This window comes from Plasmodium fragile (genome assembly GCF_000956335.1).
Source record: "Plasmodium fragile strain nilgiri unplaced genomic scaffold supercont1.12, whole genome shotgun sequence".
Lineage (NCBI taxonomy): Eukaryota > Apicomplexa > Aconoidasida > Haemosporida > Plasmodiidae > Plasmodium > Plasmodium fragile.
Window position 1 is genome coordinate 103,763 of NW_012192592.1, and position 14,606 is coordinate 118,368.

The 14,606-nt window shown below is 41.9% G+C and overlaps 4 protein-coding genes across 4 annotated transcripts; 2 read left to right on the forward strand and 2 right to left on the reverse strand.

Annotated features, from left to right (window-relative positions):
* Positions 1-1,486: 1,486 nt before the first annotated feature.
* AK88_01391 (uncharacterized protein) lies at positions 1,487-2,902 on the forward strand (the record flags this gene model as incomplete). Its single annotated transcript, XM_012479026.1, has 1 exon — positions 1,487-2,902. One exon carries the CDS (start codon positions 1,487-1,489, stop codon positions 2,900-2,902), a length of 1,416 nt encoding a protein of 471 aa, XP_012334449.1.
* Positions 2,903-3,328: 426 nt separating this feature from the next.
* On the reverse strand, positions 3,329-4,942 carry AK88_01392 (dihydroorotate dehydrogenase (fumarate); the record flags this gene model as incomplete). Its single annotated transcript, XM_012479027.1, has 1 exon — positions 3,329-4,942. One exon carries the CDS (start codon positions 4,940-4,942, stop codon positions 3,329-3,331), a length of 1,614 nt encoding a protein of 537 aa, XP_012334450.1.
* A 1,425-nt stretch (positions 4,943-6,367) lies between these two features.
* On the reverse strand, positions 6,368-9,301 carry AK88_01393 (uncharacterized protein; the record flags this gene model as incomplete). The annotated part of the gene is made up of 1 exon (XM_012479028.1): positions 6,368-9,301. The coding sequence occupies one exon, from the start codon at positions 9,299-9,301 to the stop codon at positions 6,368-6,370; it is 2,934 nt and encodes a 977-aa protein (XP_012334451.1).
* Positions 9,302-12,748: 3,447 nt separating this feature from the next.
* Positions 12,749-14,074, forward strand: AK88_01394 (calcium/proton exchanger; the record flags this gene model as incomplete). Its single annotated transcript, XM_012479029.1, has 1 exon — positions 12,749-14,074. One exon carries the CDS (start codon positions 12,749-12,751, stop codon positions 14,072-14,074), a length of 1,326 nt encoding a protein of 441 aa, XP_012334452.1.
* Between the last annotated feature and the right edge of the window lie 532 nt (positions 14,075-14,606).

A 14,606-nucleotide genomic window follows, 5' to 3' on the forward strand; every position in this document is an offset into this window, starting at 1 on the left:
TTTTTTTTTTTTTCGTCCCCGTTTTAATCATTTGAAAACGCTTCAACGAATTAATCTTTGGTAACATTCCTTCATAATGATACGTATGAAGAGATATGTATTTTTTTGTTTTCCCCGTGTAACTGGTAGTCCACACGCATACAAAAAAAAAAAAAGGGTTCACTTGTGCTGGTGTAATGCAAAATGAAAGCGACATGAACACACAGAGAAATTGTCGCTTAACATGTTCATACAAAAGATTGATATTCTCCCCCAATATCCCCCTTTTAAAAAAAAAAAAAAAAAAAAAAGCGTAGAAGCTTCATATTCCGCATTACACCGTCTCCGCTCCTTCATAACTGCTAAGAGGTGTTTACTTGTAAACGATTCGTTTGGTGTGTTTTTTTTTTTCTCTCTTCCTTTTAACAGTGCGACAAGTCGCATAGTAGTTTCAATCCTCCAGAGCCACGGCTCACACAACGCACACCTTCACATGTGTCTTACCACAAAGGGGGCACTCACAATTGAGGCTCACGTCGATGGGTTGTTTCTTCCCACCAAGGCGATGAAAAAAGAGGAATGCGCTCATCCCCATTCCGCTTCGCATCACGCGATGATGTAGCCATATGAAAAAGAAAGCCGCGGCCTCGCCTCAATTCTGTTCTTGGAGCCAGGTCCATCCTACGCCCTGTCGCATTCATCACACGTTACACACGCATGTGCACTAGTGGAAAGTCACAACCCACAGGTGTGTCCATATTTTACATATATTTGAGGACCCCACCAAATGGGGGAAAAAAAAAAGATAAAATTGGTATAAAGACGAACCGCAGAAAAAGTCCTACCACCACACTCATCGCTGCGACCCCTTCTACGGAAAACAGCATTCTACAAAATGAACTCTACATGAACCATTATATCTTTCTGACGCGTGTAAAAGGGAACCATGTGGGAAATAATATTTTGCTAAAATGGAGGCAATTATCCCTACCCGCACTACCAATCCTTTGTCGCCCATGGGATGAGGCAAATAAGAGGTGGCTTCCATTAAGCAGGGGCGACGCGACACCGTGAAATTAGATGTGATTAGATGAGATAGAATTAGATGCCATGCCAGGCCAGGCATAACTTAAAAAATTGTAAAAAAAAAATGGTGAAAAAAACACGTGCACAATTATACAGATGCGAGGTCGCCCAACTCGACGTTGCCGCGGCACTTGCGTTGGAAAAAAAAAAAAAAAAAAAAAAAACACACAGCGGAGGCTACCACAAATTGGGTGTGCTGCCTACCAATCAGAGCGGCAACCAAGTCAACAAGCCAAAAAAAAAAAAAAAAAAGAAACCACAAAAAATAGGCATCTGTAAAAATGCACATGTGAACAGAGTAGCACACTTGGCAGTTCGGCTAATGAACCCAACCAGAGGGAGAACATATCTCCCCTCATAAAGGATCCCCACCCCCCCCCGTTTCCTTCCTTTTTTATGTAATCCCCACCATCTCGCACAGATGCAGAAGCTTATAGTGAACAAGGGGTTCGACAACAGCGCGGAGCAGCCCAGTATAGTAAACAGCGGAAACACAGAAAACGGAAACGGGTTCATAGAATCCATTTTTAAAAACATAACAAAAAATGAATACTTCAGTGCAGGCGTCGGAATCATCTCAGTAGGAGCATTCGTCACTGTAGCAAACAGACTAAACAGCTACCTCTACCATGCAGTGAAAAAAAATATGTTCACGTCATTAGAAATTACAATCAATGATAATGCATATTATTGGGTTCTAGAATACATTGTAAAAAAAGGTATAATTAGTAGACACCACAGCTTAAAAACACACATGCAAAGTGACAAAAATAAAAAAACGGTATCCTTCTCCTTCCTACCCAGCATAGGAAATCACCTACTCATATATGATAATAAATTTATATTTATTGAACGCAGTAGGGAAAAGACTATGACTTCAGATGTCAACAGATCAGTCCCATTCGAGAATATAAAACTCAGTACATTCATATGGTCCAAAAATATTTTTTCAAAAATATTAACAGATGCAAAAATATATATAGAAAAAAAAGAAGAGGGAAAAACTTTACTGTATAAAACGTTTGGCCATGAATGGAGACCCTTTGGAACTCCAAAGAATAAAAGACCTGTAGACTCTGTGATCCTTCCAGAGCACCTCAGTGAACATATAATTAATGACCTCGATACCTTTCTCAATTCGAGTAAATGGTATATTGAAAAAGGGATACCTTATAGGAGGTGTTACCTACTCCATGGACCCCCTGGCTGTGGAAAAAGCAGTCTTATTGCTGCTCTCGCTGGCCACTTTGACTTTAATATCTGCACCATTAATGTTAATGACGTGTACTTAACCGACGACAGATTTATCCACCTCCTTGCCACCGTACCTCCAAAGACCATTCTCATTCTGGAAGATATTGATTTTGTCTTTTGTACTCCTAGTGAAGCAAATGCAAAAGTCGACTCCTCCTCCACAGCTTCAACCATTTCCAATTCCTTACTTGGCACTGGTAACATAAAAACATTAGGTGTCTCGTACAGTGGACTTCTAAACGCCCTGGATGGTATCGTCGCCACGGAAGAAAGGATCATTTTCATGACCACGAACAATATAGAGAGGCTTCCAAGTACCCTGATTAGACCAGGTAGGGTAGACCTAAAAATATTTATACCATATGCAAACAGTTATCAGTACAAAAAAATGTTCTTACGCTTTTTTCCTAATCATGAAGATCTGGCCCAGGAATTCGCAACCATATTTGAGCGCTTCCACCTCAGCATGGCTGAAATACAATCCTTCTTTCTGTTTGCAAAACACGACCCTCATAAGACCATTCAAAATGCCAGGCACTGGGTGCAGACCTACGCACACAAGGGGGAGAACCAGCAGGGATGAGATCACCTTGTCCCGCGGCTCAAGTTCATTTGTCGAATGCCTCTCCGTTCTAATACGAGTGTGTACTAACCGCGGCACTTTGCGCTTCCCCCCTTGTTTCCAATTCGCACCTAAATGGAACACGTGTTAAGGGGGGGAGGAGGAGCTTCTCCACCGTTTTGCAATTAGACGTGGACACATAAGTTACCTCTTAAAAAAGAAACAGTGTTAACGGAAAGATGGTCCACTGAGGGGGGTGGCCACATATGCGACAAACAAGAACGAAGTGCAAACGAACTGCCGCTGCACGAATGGCGGACACATGTATTTGCTGAGCGTGACGGGGCTACCCTCCGAAAGGCCACCCACACGAAAAAAATAAAGACATGCGCTCACGCGATTACGCCATCACGCCATCACGCCATCACGCGATGACGCGGTAATGTATCACGCGCCCCGCCGGTGGGCCTTGCCGATGGCGTCCTCCAACTTGTAGTACCCCCGCTGATAAAGCAAGTGGTCCAACTCACGCTTAACCCGAACGGCCGCCTTCATCCCATTAAACACCAAACCAGAGTACAGCTGGCATACCGAAGCCCCGGCCTCAATTTTTTCCAACACGTCCCTCCCAGAAAATATACCCCCAGATGCAATGATGGGGATCCTCCTATTCGTATAATTATACATCTGTGAAATCATATTTGTGGATATGTCTTTGAGTTTTGCTCCACTGACTCCTCCTTTTTTGTCTTGGAAATTTTTTATGTTAAATTTTTGCGTGGTTGTATTGCATATAATCATCCCATCGACTTCCGTTTTGAGTAACACGTTAGCAATTTTTTTCTTTTCTCCTTCGTCCAAATCTGGGGCGAGCTTCACAAAAATGAGGGGTCTTTGCTTGGTCGTATTGACCCAAGGCTGCTCATCCGCAACGTCTTGCGCCCCGCCCAACTTACCTATCTCCTCCTTCACACGAAGAATAATCCCCTGGAGACGCTCCGATTGCTGGTTGTCGCGCAGGCCAGGAGTGTTCGGCGAACTCACATTGATCGCTATATAATCGGCGTACCTTCCAACGCGCGCGATGCAATAACTAAGGTCCTCCAGAATATCAGGCGAATCTTTATTCTTACCCAGACTAACCCCCACGATATGTTGTTGAAGCAGCTTGTCTGTCCTCTGCTTCTCCCGAAAGCGCTTCAAATTCTTACTCACCTCATCACAACCAATGTTATTAAACCCACATGCATTTATAATGCTTTTTGTCTCCACATCTCTGAAGATCCTTGGTTTCTCATTTCCCTTTTGAGGCTTAGGAGTCACGGTTCCAACTTCAATAAAAGAAAAACCCAACTTAAGAATGCTGTCGATACACACCCCGTTCTTATCGAATCCTGCTGCAACTCCAATAGGATTCATAAAGTTCAATCCTTTAATCGATTGACACGAATATATGCTATCCTTACTTGTGTCATACGGTAACAAATTGTATTTTCCCATGAGCAGAAAAAGGTCATGACACATCTCCCCATCAACATACTTTAAAAGAATTTTCAAAAATATGTCGTACAAAAAAAATTCAGGGTCATACGATTCGAAGTACATATATAAACCTACTACACATGTAAAAATGAAGACTAACACTTTTTTATGGTGCCCTTTTTCCTTTGCTATTTGTTCATGTAATTTTTTCATTTCTTCTTCCAATTGTTTTTTTTTTTCACTCTTGCTACTTCCCTTCATGTCTGGGTCATCCTTTCCTTGGTCTCCTCCACCTGGGGGTGGTCTCCCCCCTTTAGCGTAATTCGACTCACCACTCATCCTTCGAACAGGTGCCATCAAGTTATGCCTCCTCACGAATTCACTTCTCACAGGTCTACACCTTCCTCCACCCATAACATGCTCCACAAAGGATGCATACCATTTTGTATCATTCTTGTTTATCCGGGGGCAACTTCCCAAACTGCTTGCACCTCCAACGCGCACCTGGCCTCTGATACCCCCCAACAGGCTTCCACCCATTAGGTACCTCTTCTCGCGCAGGCAGCTATGTCCAAACATGGTGAAGAAAAATATTTTGTACAAGGGGGGACGTGTTATAAAGCTTTGCTTCTCCGTGGTTAATTTTTTTTCTTCTTTTTTTAACCAAACGAAATTGACTCGTCCGGAAAAAAAAAAACTCCCTCACAAACTCTCCCTGTGATGCGTGCTTTTGCCACGTGCTCCATTATGCCCAAGGCAAAATGATCCTCTTGCGACGCTTGTATAAAGCATCTTTTGGGTGTCCTGCACGTGCATCGGCATCACCTTCCGTTGCGTAACTGCGAGTCTGCCCAGCCGCTCACAAAATGACCAACGAAATATTGCTTCAAAAAAGAATCTAATGCGCCAAAAAAAATGGATCTTGCACCAGGAAAAAAAAAAAAAAAAAAAAAATGCTACTTAACCAACATACACTAACAAAAAGCTTACAACGGTAACAATTTTGTTCTTTTTTTTTTGAAGGGGATAAAATGGGAAAGTATTTTTGTGTGGGAGAAGCCTCCCAAGTGGACTAACACAATGTGAAGAGGCTACCCTAGCGTGGTTGAAGCTGCCTCCAGAGTGGACTCTGCGTTTTATTAAGTGAACCCACTTATCGCCTACTACGCGAAGTATCCCCCATCCACTGAGCTTCATACTTGCACAATCGTGTGGAACCCCAACAAGGAATCATTTTTTAAAAAGATATGTACACTTTATGCACACATGCCATACGCTTTTCTACTCATGTGCCATTGTGCGCAGCAGTGATGCGCTCGGGGGGGGATCCATTAGGTTCCCGGGCGGGAAGCTCAAACGGGTCAGTGGCACTCGTGCTTATCTGCCTCATCTTCGCTCAACTCCAGAGGGAGAAAAGACGCATTTGCCCCGACGCCACGACTGGACAGATAAAACCGCGCCATCACCTGAAGTGGTAACGGATGTCACCCAAGCATTTTTTTTTTTTCTGGTAGTGTGTGGCAGCTTTGCATTGCCCTACTCTTCAATGAAGAAACGCACCTTTTTAAAGCGCGCGCCAAGTGGCATATCGGTTTGCACAAATGAAGTTCACGGTCGCAGACCATTCATCACCTATTGGCGCGTAAATGAAAAGGAAGAGGTGCGGGGGGTAGGCCAAAAAAGGTAAAGCTACACAAAAGGATGCATGCCACAGTCCCTCGTAAAGCCAAACGTCAACACGAAAATGGGGAAGAAGCTGGATGGAAAGCCACCTCTAATCCTTCCCCCCACACATATACACATATAACAACAGCATCCCCCCCCCCCCCCTTTTTTTTTTTTTTTTAAAAAAAAAAAAAAAAAAAAAAAAAAAAAAAAAAAAAAAAAAAAAAAAAAAAATGGGGGAATAAATAGACAAATACTTTAAAAAAAACGCACTCTTTGGTGTATACTCCACATATGCACACATATATATGTGCGCAAAATAAGGAAAAGGGACCACCGTCAGTCGAGGAAAATTTTCTGCAGATCCTTCTTATCAAATGGTATTTTGCACTGGGGGCATTTCCTGTTCCTCGTTTTCAAATTATTAAAAATGCAACTCTCACAATATATATGCCCACATTTAATAATCATATGATTTTTGAAATTCTCCATGCACACACTGCATATTAGCCTTCTGCGTAGTTCATTATTTTCTTCAATTAGTAACTGGCTGTCCTCCAACTCTTTCTCCTCGCCTCCTTCTCCCTCTCCCTCCTTCGCCTCTCTTCTGAAGGAAGCATCTTTTGCATCCCTTCTTCCTTTACTAGACGTAGCGATTTTGTCCAAATGTTGATTTTCTTTATACAAGGCATTGCATTTGTCTACTAGCTTCCTATTCGAACCATACACAGTTTTCAAAATCGCCGCAAGTTCATTCTTCCTCTGGAATATGGACTCACATTTATCTTTCATTTTAATAAATAAACTCATTTGTTCTTCATGTGCGCTGTCCGATATTACAGCACCTTTCCTTGCATAATAAAATAAGGACAAATATAACTCTGCAAATTTTTCATATTTTTCATATAATTTATTTATAGAAGAAATTTTCTCCTCATATGTTTCTTCCAACCTTTTGATGTTCTCTTCAACATACGTTTTGTTCATTACATTGTTATATTTTTCCAGCGACTCCAATTCTTTATTTTTTATTTGAATAATCATTTCATCCACTTGCTCTTGCTTCTTTTCAAATTCTTTTGTTATCTCTTCAATTTCTTCACTCATGGCATTGTAATTTTTTTTCAATATGGCCAATTCATTTTCTGTATTTTTTTTTTTTTCCAAAGCAAGTTTCAATTTTTTATTCTCCGCAAGCAATTGGCTCTGTAAATCTTCACCTCCCTCGCCTACCAAATCGTCGCATCCCCCATTCAGTAGGGATGTGACCTCCCCTACAACTCCTCCTCCACCCTCCAAAGACAAAATTTTATCCCTTAAAATACTCTCAGATGCCTTTAATTTGTCCACTGAAACTCTCATTCTACAAAGTTCTTTCTCCTTCTGCTCCAGCTGCATCACTTGGTTCGCTTCTATCCCTTTCAGTGCTTTAATTTCATGCTCCATAAGATCCATCCTCTTTTGAATCTTCTCCTTTTCCATACTACACGTCACAATATCAACTTGCAAATTTTTTATTTTATTAGACAAGCACTTTTTATCATTCATGGTGTCATTAAGTAAATGCTCATATTCCTCATCACGAATGTGCTCCCTTTTTAAAAGTTCATTTTTTAACAACACTATTTCACCTTCCCTCTCCTTCAACTGTTTGTAAACTTCAGTGGACTCCTTTATGAGTTGTCTGAACGGTTCGCTCTGAAGAATCTTTTCCTTCGTTATGACTTGTTCAAAGTTCAGTAGCCACACCGCAGCGGGGTCCTCGCCCGAGACGCATCCACCACTTCCCGACCCACTCGCCATGCCATGCTCTTCCCCCTTTGCACCTTTCACGGCACCTTCTCCTGCCTTCCCACTGGCGTAATTCACGAAGCCGCACTTCACGCATGCCATCCCACTGTCCTGACGTTGCACCGTGTCCTCCCCTTTGCTGCACCCCACACTATCTATATCCTGCGCCGAGTTCTTCATCGCGTCCTTCTCCTCCTGCTGCCGCTTCTTCTGCTCCTCCTCTTCATCGTCCTCCAAAATGGTATTACAGATACTCTCATTGTTCAACTTAAAAAGGAGTGACGTCTTCTTCTTTTCCAATCGGTCCAACTCTATCCTCAGCTCATCACATTTATTCTCCACTTCTTCCCTTTTTTTTTTCTCACTTATAAACTTTTCATAGTAAATTTTTTTTTCATAATTTATTTTTGTAACGTATTCCTTGTTATAATTTAGACCCACCTTTTTTGGCGACTCTAACACTCTGTTTAGCACATGAATCGTTTTCTTCATGTTCGTTAAAAATATTCTTTGTAGTTTATGATCCAGTGGGCTTCCGCTGGGTATATGTTCCTCGTCTCCTTCTTCGGTTGACTCGCCTTGCTCCCTCTTTATCTTCACTCGGGTAGCGGGGGAGCGGTCCGTTTGGCGAACTCCTTGCACACCACTCAACCGCTCCACCATCCCCCTTTTCAATGAACCCTCCAACTTTATTTCCTCCTTCGAACTTACATTCAACTTATTCCCCTCCTCCTCATCATTGCACACGTCTTCCTCCTTCACGTAATCCTTCATGTTGCTATGAAATGTATGTCTGAGTTGTTCCTTCTTACCACTCCCCATGTTACTGTCTTGCATAATATTTCCCTTTGTACCCTTGGAGGGCGATGATAAATCATTCGGTTCTTTCTTGCACCGATCCTTCTTATCCCCTGGACACATGGCTTCGTTGTCCTTTTGGCTTCCTTTCAAGTCGCCTGGGAAGGGTTCTTCCTGTAGCGCACCGCCATTGTGACATTCCTCCCCACAAGAGTCATCCTCCGAGGGGGACTTGAAAAAGTCAGAGTCCTCCTCTTCGTCGCTGTCTTTATTATGCTTACGTGTGTATTTTAAAAAAATTCTTTTAAACTGTTCTACATCGTAGTAGGGGGAGGCTGCCTTTTTGCAATGCCATGTGGGTTCTTCTTGAGGAGGGTGGGGCCCTCCCCCATCACAGCGGGAGTCTCCTTCATCACCACTGGCCGCTTCCTCCTCCCCTACCAATCTCAACAAATCGTGGTTGAAAATATTCCACACCACATTAACATTCCTGAGCAAGCATTCATAAAAAGTCAAGTCCGCCTTCACATCACTAATGCATTTGTTTTTCTGTTGAATTTCCTTTCTGTAAAGAGCTATTGCGTTTTTCAGGTTGTGTAGGTTTTCAATAAGCAGTTCAGTTTTCTCAAGTGGCAAAGTCATACATTCGCTTTTTCCACTCCTGTTCCTTTTCTTGCTGTTCATTTCTTTTATTTTTTTTTTTTTTTGAGGGGGGGGTATTAATTGGACAGATGGGGTACAGTGTTAACCCTTCCGTGACTGCTTCTCTTTTTACTTCGCACTTAAGGGTACTGTGTTCCCCTTTTTGTGTGGGATAGACTACAACTTTGACGCAACCCAATGAGGATGCATATATTCGTTTACGTTTTCTACCTGCCACCCATGCAGGTGCGTTAACGTATGCTCATAATACTATCCCATGCATAAAACGTACGTGCGTGCTCACGCACATGTGGAAATAAATGCGGTTATATATATATATATATATATATATATATATATATAATATATTATGTTCATAAATTATGCATACGTAGCCTTCTAACTGTCGCTTCTGATGCGACCTTCACACGACTGTGGCTTCCCCTCATGCGCGGCATTGCCCAGGGGCTTCTTCATACAAGCAGTTTAAAACAAATGGCCTCTCCGCGACTCACCCCTCATGCCTCATTGCAGTATGAAGCGCACCAAAGGTTGCGCCAAGGGCACTAGGCGTTTTGCCAAATAAAGTACAAATACATATGCATATAGCCGTCGTGATACATATATATATAATCACCATGCGGGCGATTTTCATCGCTCTCATGGAAAATTAAATAATAGAGAGTGCGGATTTTCAAGTGGGCGATTCTGCGCTGCCACTTAACCACAAAAAAGGGTCAATTGGGGGTGGTGGGGTATCTGTTCGGCGCGTTGCTTTGCAGGTCCAAGCGCCTTGCAATTTCGCCCTTTTTTAAAAAAAAAAAAAAAAAAAAAAAAAAAACTGTTATGCGCACCCAGAAAAAAGGGGAAATATGGTTTCAACCCCACTACATTCCTTCAGCGGTGTCGCCCTCAAATGCCAAATTGGCAATTTTTTTTTATATATTCTTGCAAAGGGAAATGGCGCAAAAAAAGAAAAAAAAAAAAAAACAGCAAATGCCCTAAAAGTGCGATGCATTTTACAACGTGGTGAAGAAGAAACGCCTGTTTTTTTTTTCCCCTTTAAAATTTCCCATTTTAAAATACCCACGGCGCAGCATCAACGACGTATGTTAAGCCAACGTGGGAAAATAGGTTTCCCCCTTTGGAGAGAGCGACTGTCCTTTTTTTTTTTTTTTTTTTTAATTCGAGCTATACTGAATGGAAATGAACAAATTAAAAAATAGCGTCGTATATTTTTCCGTGGGGAGGGATCCTCCACGGGTGTGGTTTTGATGCCCGTTGAACCATCTCACGCTGAACAGAAGGGCACCTCTAAATGTATATATAACGCGCTGTACGCAAATGTGATCACAATAACATAGGCAGCACTATTTAGAGGAACGCCGCCACACATTTCATTTATGTGTATTGTCCTCTTCCCGTCCACACCACAAATGCATCCTCACTGAGTTCACTTCCGAAAAAGCTTGCCCTGATGAATATATTATACGCAAGTGCATGCATCCTTTGCAAGACATGCGAATTGGGGATGAGCAAAAAGTTCGCTCGTTCACCCCTCCATCCAAACCCCATTGTTTCGCGAGCAAGCGACAGCGTGATTTACATCTCTCCTTCATCGAATGTCATACGCGATACAAGGGAAGGAGTGAAAAAGCTTCCTCGCACAAGTGGAACGAATATTTTACAAATTGCAGTTCTGCTAGGGAAAGCCATTTTCGCTTAACACCTCCAAGACAATTCTGCATTCTCCTTGTTTTAAAATTATATACTCCCTTTCTTACCAAATCATATGCGCCGCCAATTATTAATCCCCTCACACACCATTCGTGGTATTCCCCCGTGTGACGTGCATTCGGGTTTACCCCTCCGGACAAACTGGTAACACTTCATATGCTTTACAGAACAAACAGGTGCGTAAAATTGAAACTGAGAGGAACATACAAAATGCGCAAAAGGGGCCCTCACTTGGGAAAGCAAAATTATATTGCTTAAACTGAACTTTACATGTGCTGTTGTTAGGGGGGGACAACACTCATATGTTTTCTCTGCCTTCAAAAGCGTGCGATACTCAAGCGATTGTTTGCTACACACACAAACGTCCTCAATCAGCCCAACTGGCTGACTGCACCCCCATAAAGCTAAACACTTCGCAGGGTTAACACAGCCCTGAAATGTAACATAGTGGAACAGGATTGTTCCGTACGATTCCTCCAAAAGAAAAAATAAATAAATAAGTAAGAACAAACCAAGTTCACAATTCAAAGCAAATTCGTTGTGCCAATTTATGCTACCTAATTTTTCTGCACACCCGGTCCAGCCTAGCATAGGTGACCCCCGCTAAGGTACCGTCGTAAGAGCCATTCCTGCGTTACTTCTGACAACGCAGCACCCAATTGGGTAATCACGCATGGGGGAAAATATGCCCAAACGCAATTCGTACTTACGTGCAATGCAACATTAATATATACACACTTACAAGAAGGTTATGAGCATACGTATCGTATGCACCCCCCCTGGTGAGTCGCCTCCCTGTATCACTACAAAAAAAAAAAAAAAAAAAAAAAAAACAAGGCAATGTAGGTGAAGCTTGGCTCAAAGAGCAATTCCGCGCAGGTTACCTCTGTTGACCACGTGGACAATAACTAGGGATCTCCCTCAACCCCATTTTCATGAACCATCTGCTTTGTGCCATTTAGTGATTTATTGTTTTATATAAATGTATATTTTGTTAATACATATATTTTTTTTTTTTCCCCTTTTCGTTCCCTATGCCCTCATTTGGCGTGCACGGATTTTACCCATCCGACCAACTTATCCGCCCAAAGAGATAACTTCCGGTTAGCCCTTTTTGCCCCACTCCCCAATACATGCGTAAACCTTACGCGGAGCTTCACTTATGTGTACCACCATAATTATGCACCCGGGTAATATATCACTCCTCCTTGGCTACAATATTACCTATTGTTCAAGTTCGAGGTTCTCAGGGCTTTAGTTCTCACAAGGCACCACTCACCTCCCACCTGGGCAGTGTACCCCCGCAAACCCAACAAACAAAAACACGTTTTATTTCACCGACGCTACAGAAATGGAAAGATAAGGCCAAACCCTACTCTTTTCACAATTAAAAAAGTTGTTTTTTTTTTTTTTTTTTAAGTTTTGATTTTCTATCTCCTCTTACCATACAAACACATATTGCATATTCAAGCTACCAACTTCCCACCCCACCGCCTCTCTCTATCACCGCAACGCTGCAGCGTTGTAGCCGTTTCGCCGCGAATCCCTCTTTTGTCATTGCTGCTTACCAAATCTTGTGTAATCGGCTCGTGTATATCTTTTTTTTTTTCTTAGTGATTTGCCGCAAACCCCCTCTAGTCGCCCCGACCATCCCCAGAGATATTATCTCCTTACACCTTTCCTCTGGGCAGCTATACACCGGTAGGCCACTTTTTTTTTTTTTGTCACCGCTTTACCTACACGAGAGCCAAGATGGTTATGGGCAGAGTTCGCGCTACGTCTTACGTAAGACGTACAATTTCCCAGCCGCTGAACAAAAATGTGGCACCGATCAAAAGCTCCAAAAGCACAACGGGCCTAAACGATACAAATTTAATAAGAAACAAAAATTTGCACAAGCAACTTTTATGTAACAACAAAACGCCTAATGGAGGACTTGACGATGATCTCGAGAATAATTTTGGCTACAGAGATATAGAGGCATATTATTCTTTTAGAAAAAGTGACATCAAAGGGATATACCATATGCTCCAAACTAAGTTAAACATATTATTAATTTTTGTGCCAATAGGAATTATAAGTTACCTCATAGGGTGTAAAGACATATACATTTTCTTTTTTAACTTCATGGCCTTAATACCCCTGTCAGCGCTCATGGGGCATGTAACAGAAGACTTGGCTTTGCACACAGGAGAAATAATTGGTGGATTGCTAAATGCTACATTTGGCAATTTGATGGAAATGATATTTTCCATTCAAGCCTTAAACGCTGGGTTGATAAATGTAGTACAGGGGACACTCCTAGGAAGTATATTGTCCAATTTGTTGCTAGTCCTTGGTATGTCTTTTTTCGCGGGAGGCCTATACCATCATGTACAAAAATTTAATGAAAAGGGAGCAACGTGTAGTACTTCCTTGTTACTCCTCTCCAGTCTGGCCATAACAATTCCCACCGTCTCATCAGTTACCACAAACAATAATGTTGAAGTACTTTTAAAAGTATCCAGAATAACTGCAGTTTTGATTTTTTTAACCTACTGCTTATTTCTGCTGTTTCAACTTTACACACATATATCACTATTTCAAGACAAAGAAATGACAGAAGAAGTACCACAACTGTCCGTCCTCGCAGGATCCCTTTTGTTAATCATAGTAACTGTCCTTGTAAGCATGCACTCGGAATATCTTATTACCACCATCGAAGCAGTTGTTAAGTATTATAACATATCTGAAAATTTTATTGGAGTTATTCTTTTGCCCGTAGTTGGGAACGCCACGGAACATTTAACAGCCGTTACAGTGGCTATGAAAAACAAAGTCGACTTAACCATGGGGGTAGCTGTTGGATCCTCTGCACAGATTGCTCTTTTCGTTGTCCCAGTTACGGTACTTTTTGGTTGGATTTTAAATAAACCCATGACCCTTGCCTTTTCGCCCCTATCCAGTGTCATTTTAGTAATTTCTGTCATTGTCACCATGGCAATTGTGCAAGACGGTGAGAGCAACTGGCTTGAGGGCGTCCTCCTCATCACGGCGTACCTCATCGTCGGGGTTGTTTTCTGGTTTGACACATCGTAAAGTTTTACAAAAAACAGAATTAACAGATTAAACGGAATGTAATTGCGCGAAATGGAATGAAAATGCCTTGCCCGTTCAGGCAAAATGGACGAAATAGCTAGCCATTTTCACCTTTGGAAAAAAAAAAAAAAAAAAAAAACGGCACATGTTTAAACAGCCATTTTTACCTTTTAAAAAAAATGACCTCTTTTAATTTGCACTTTTGATGTTCACACGCTATGCATTTTTTGTTCATTCCTCATTTTATTGTTTATTGTTTATTTTTTATTGTTTTTGTTAATTAACATGCTGCAGGAGATACGTACGTAGAATAGACACATTTTGGTATCTCCCCAAGCCCCTTCTTAAAACTACCTCCCTTTCGCACTGTCACTTATTAACCAATGCAACTATACATGCGGGTGGATATATATTTTTTTAAGTCTCACTGGTGTGACGGCCGAGCAGACGTGGCATAACGTTGTTACTGCACTGTTCCTTTTGGAGCGTTTTCAAAAAAACGACTTTCGCGGGTGCACACCTGGTATACCAA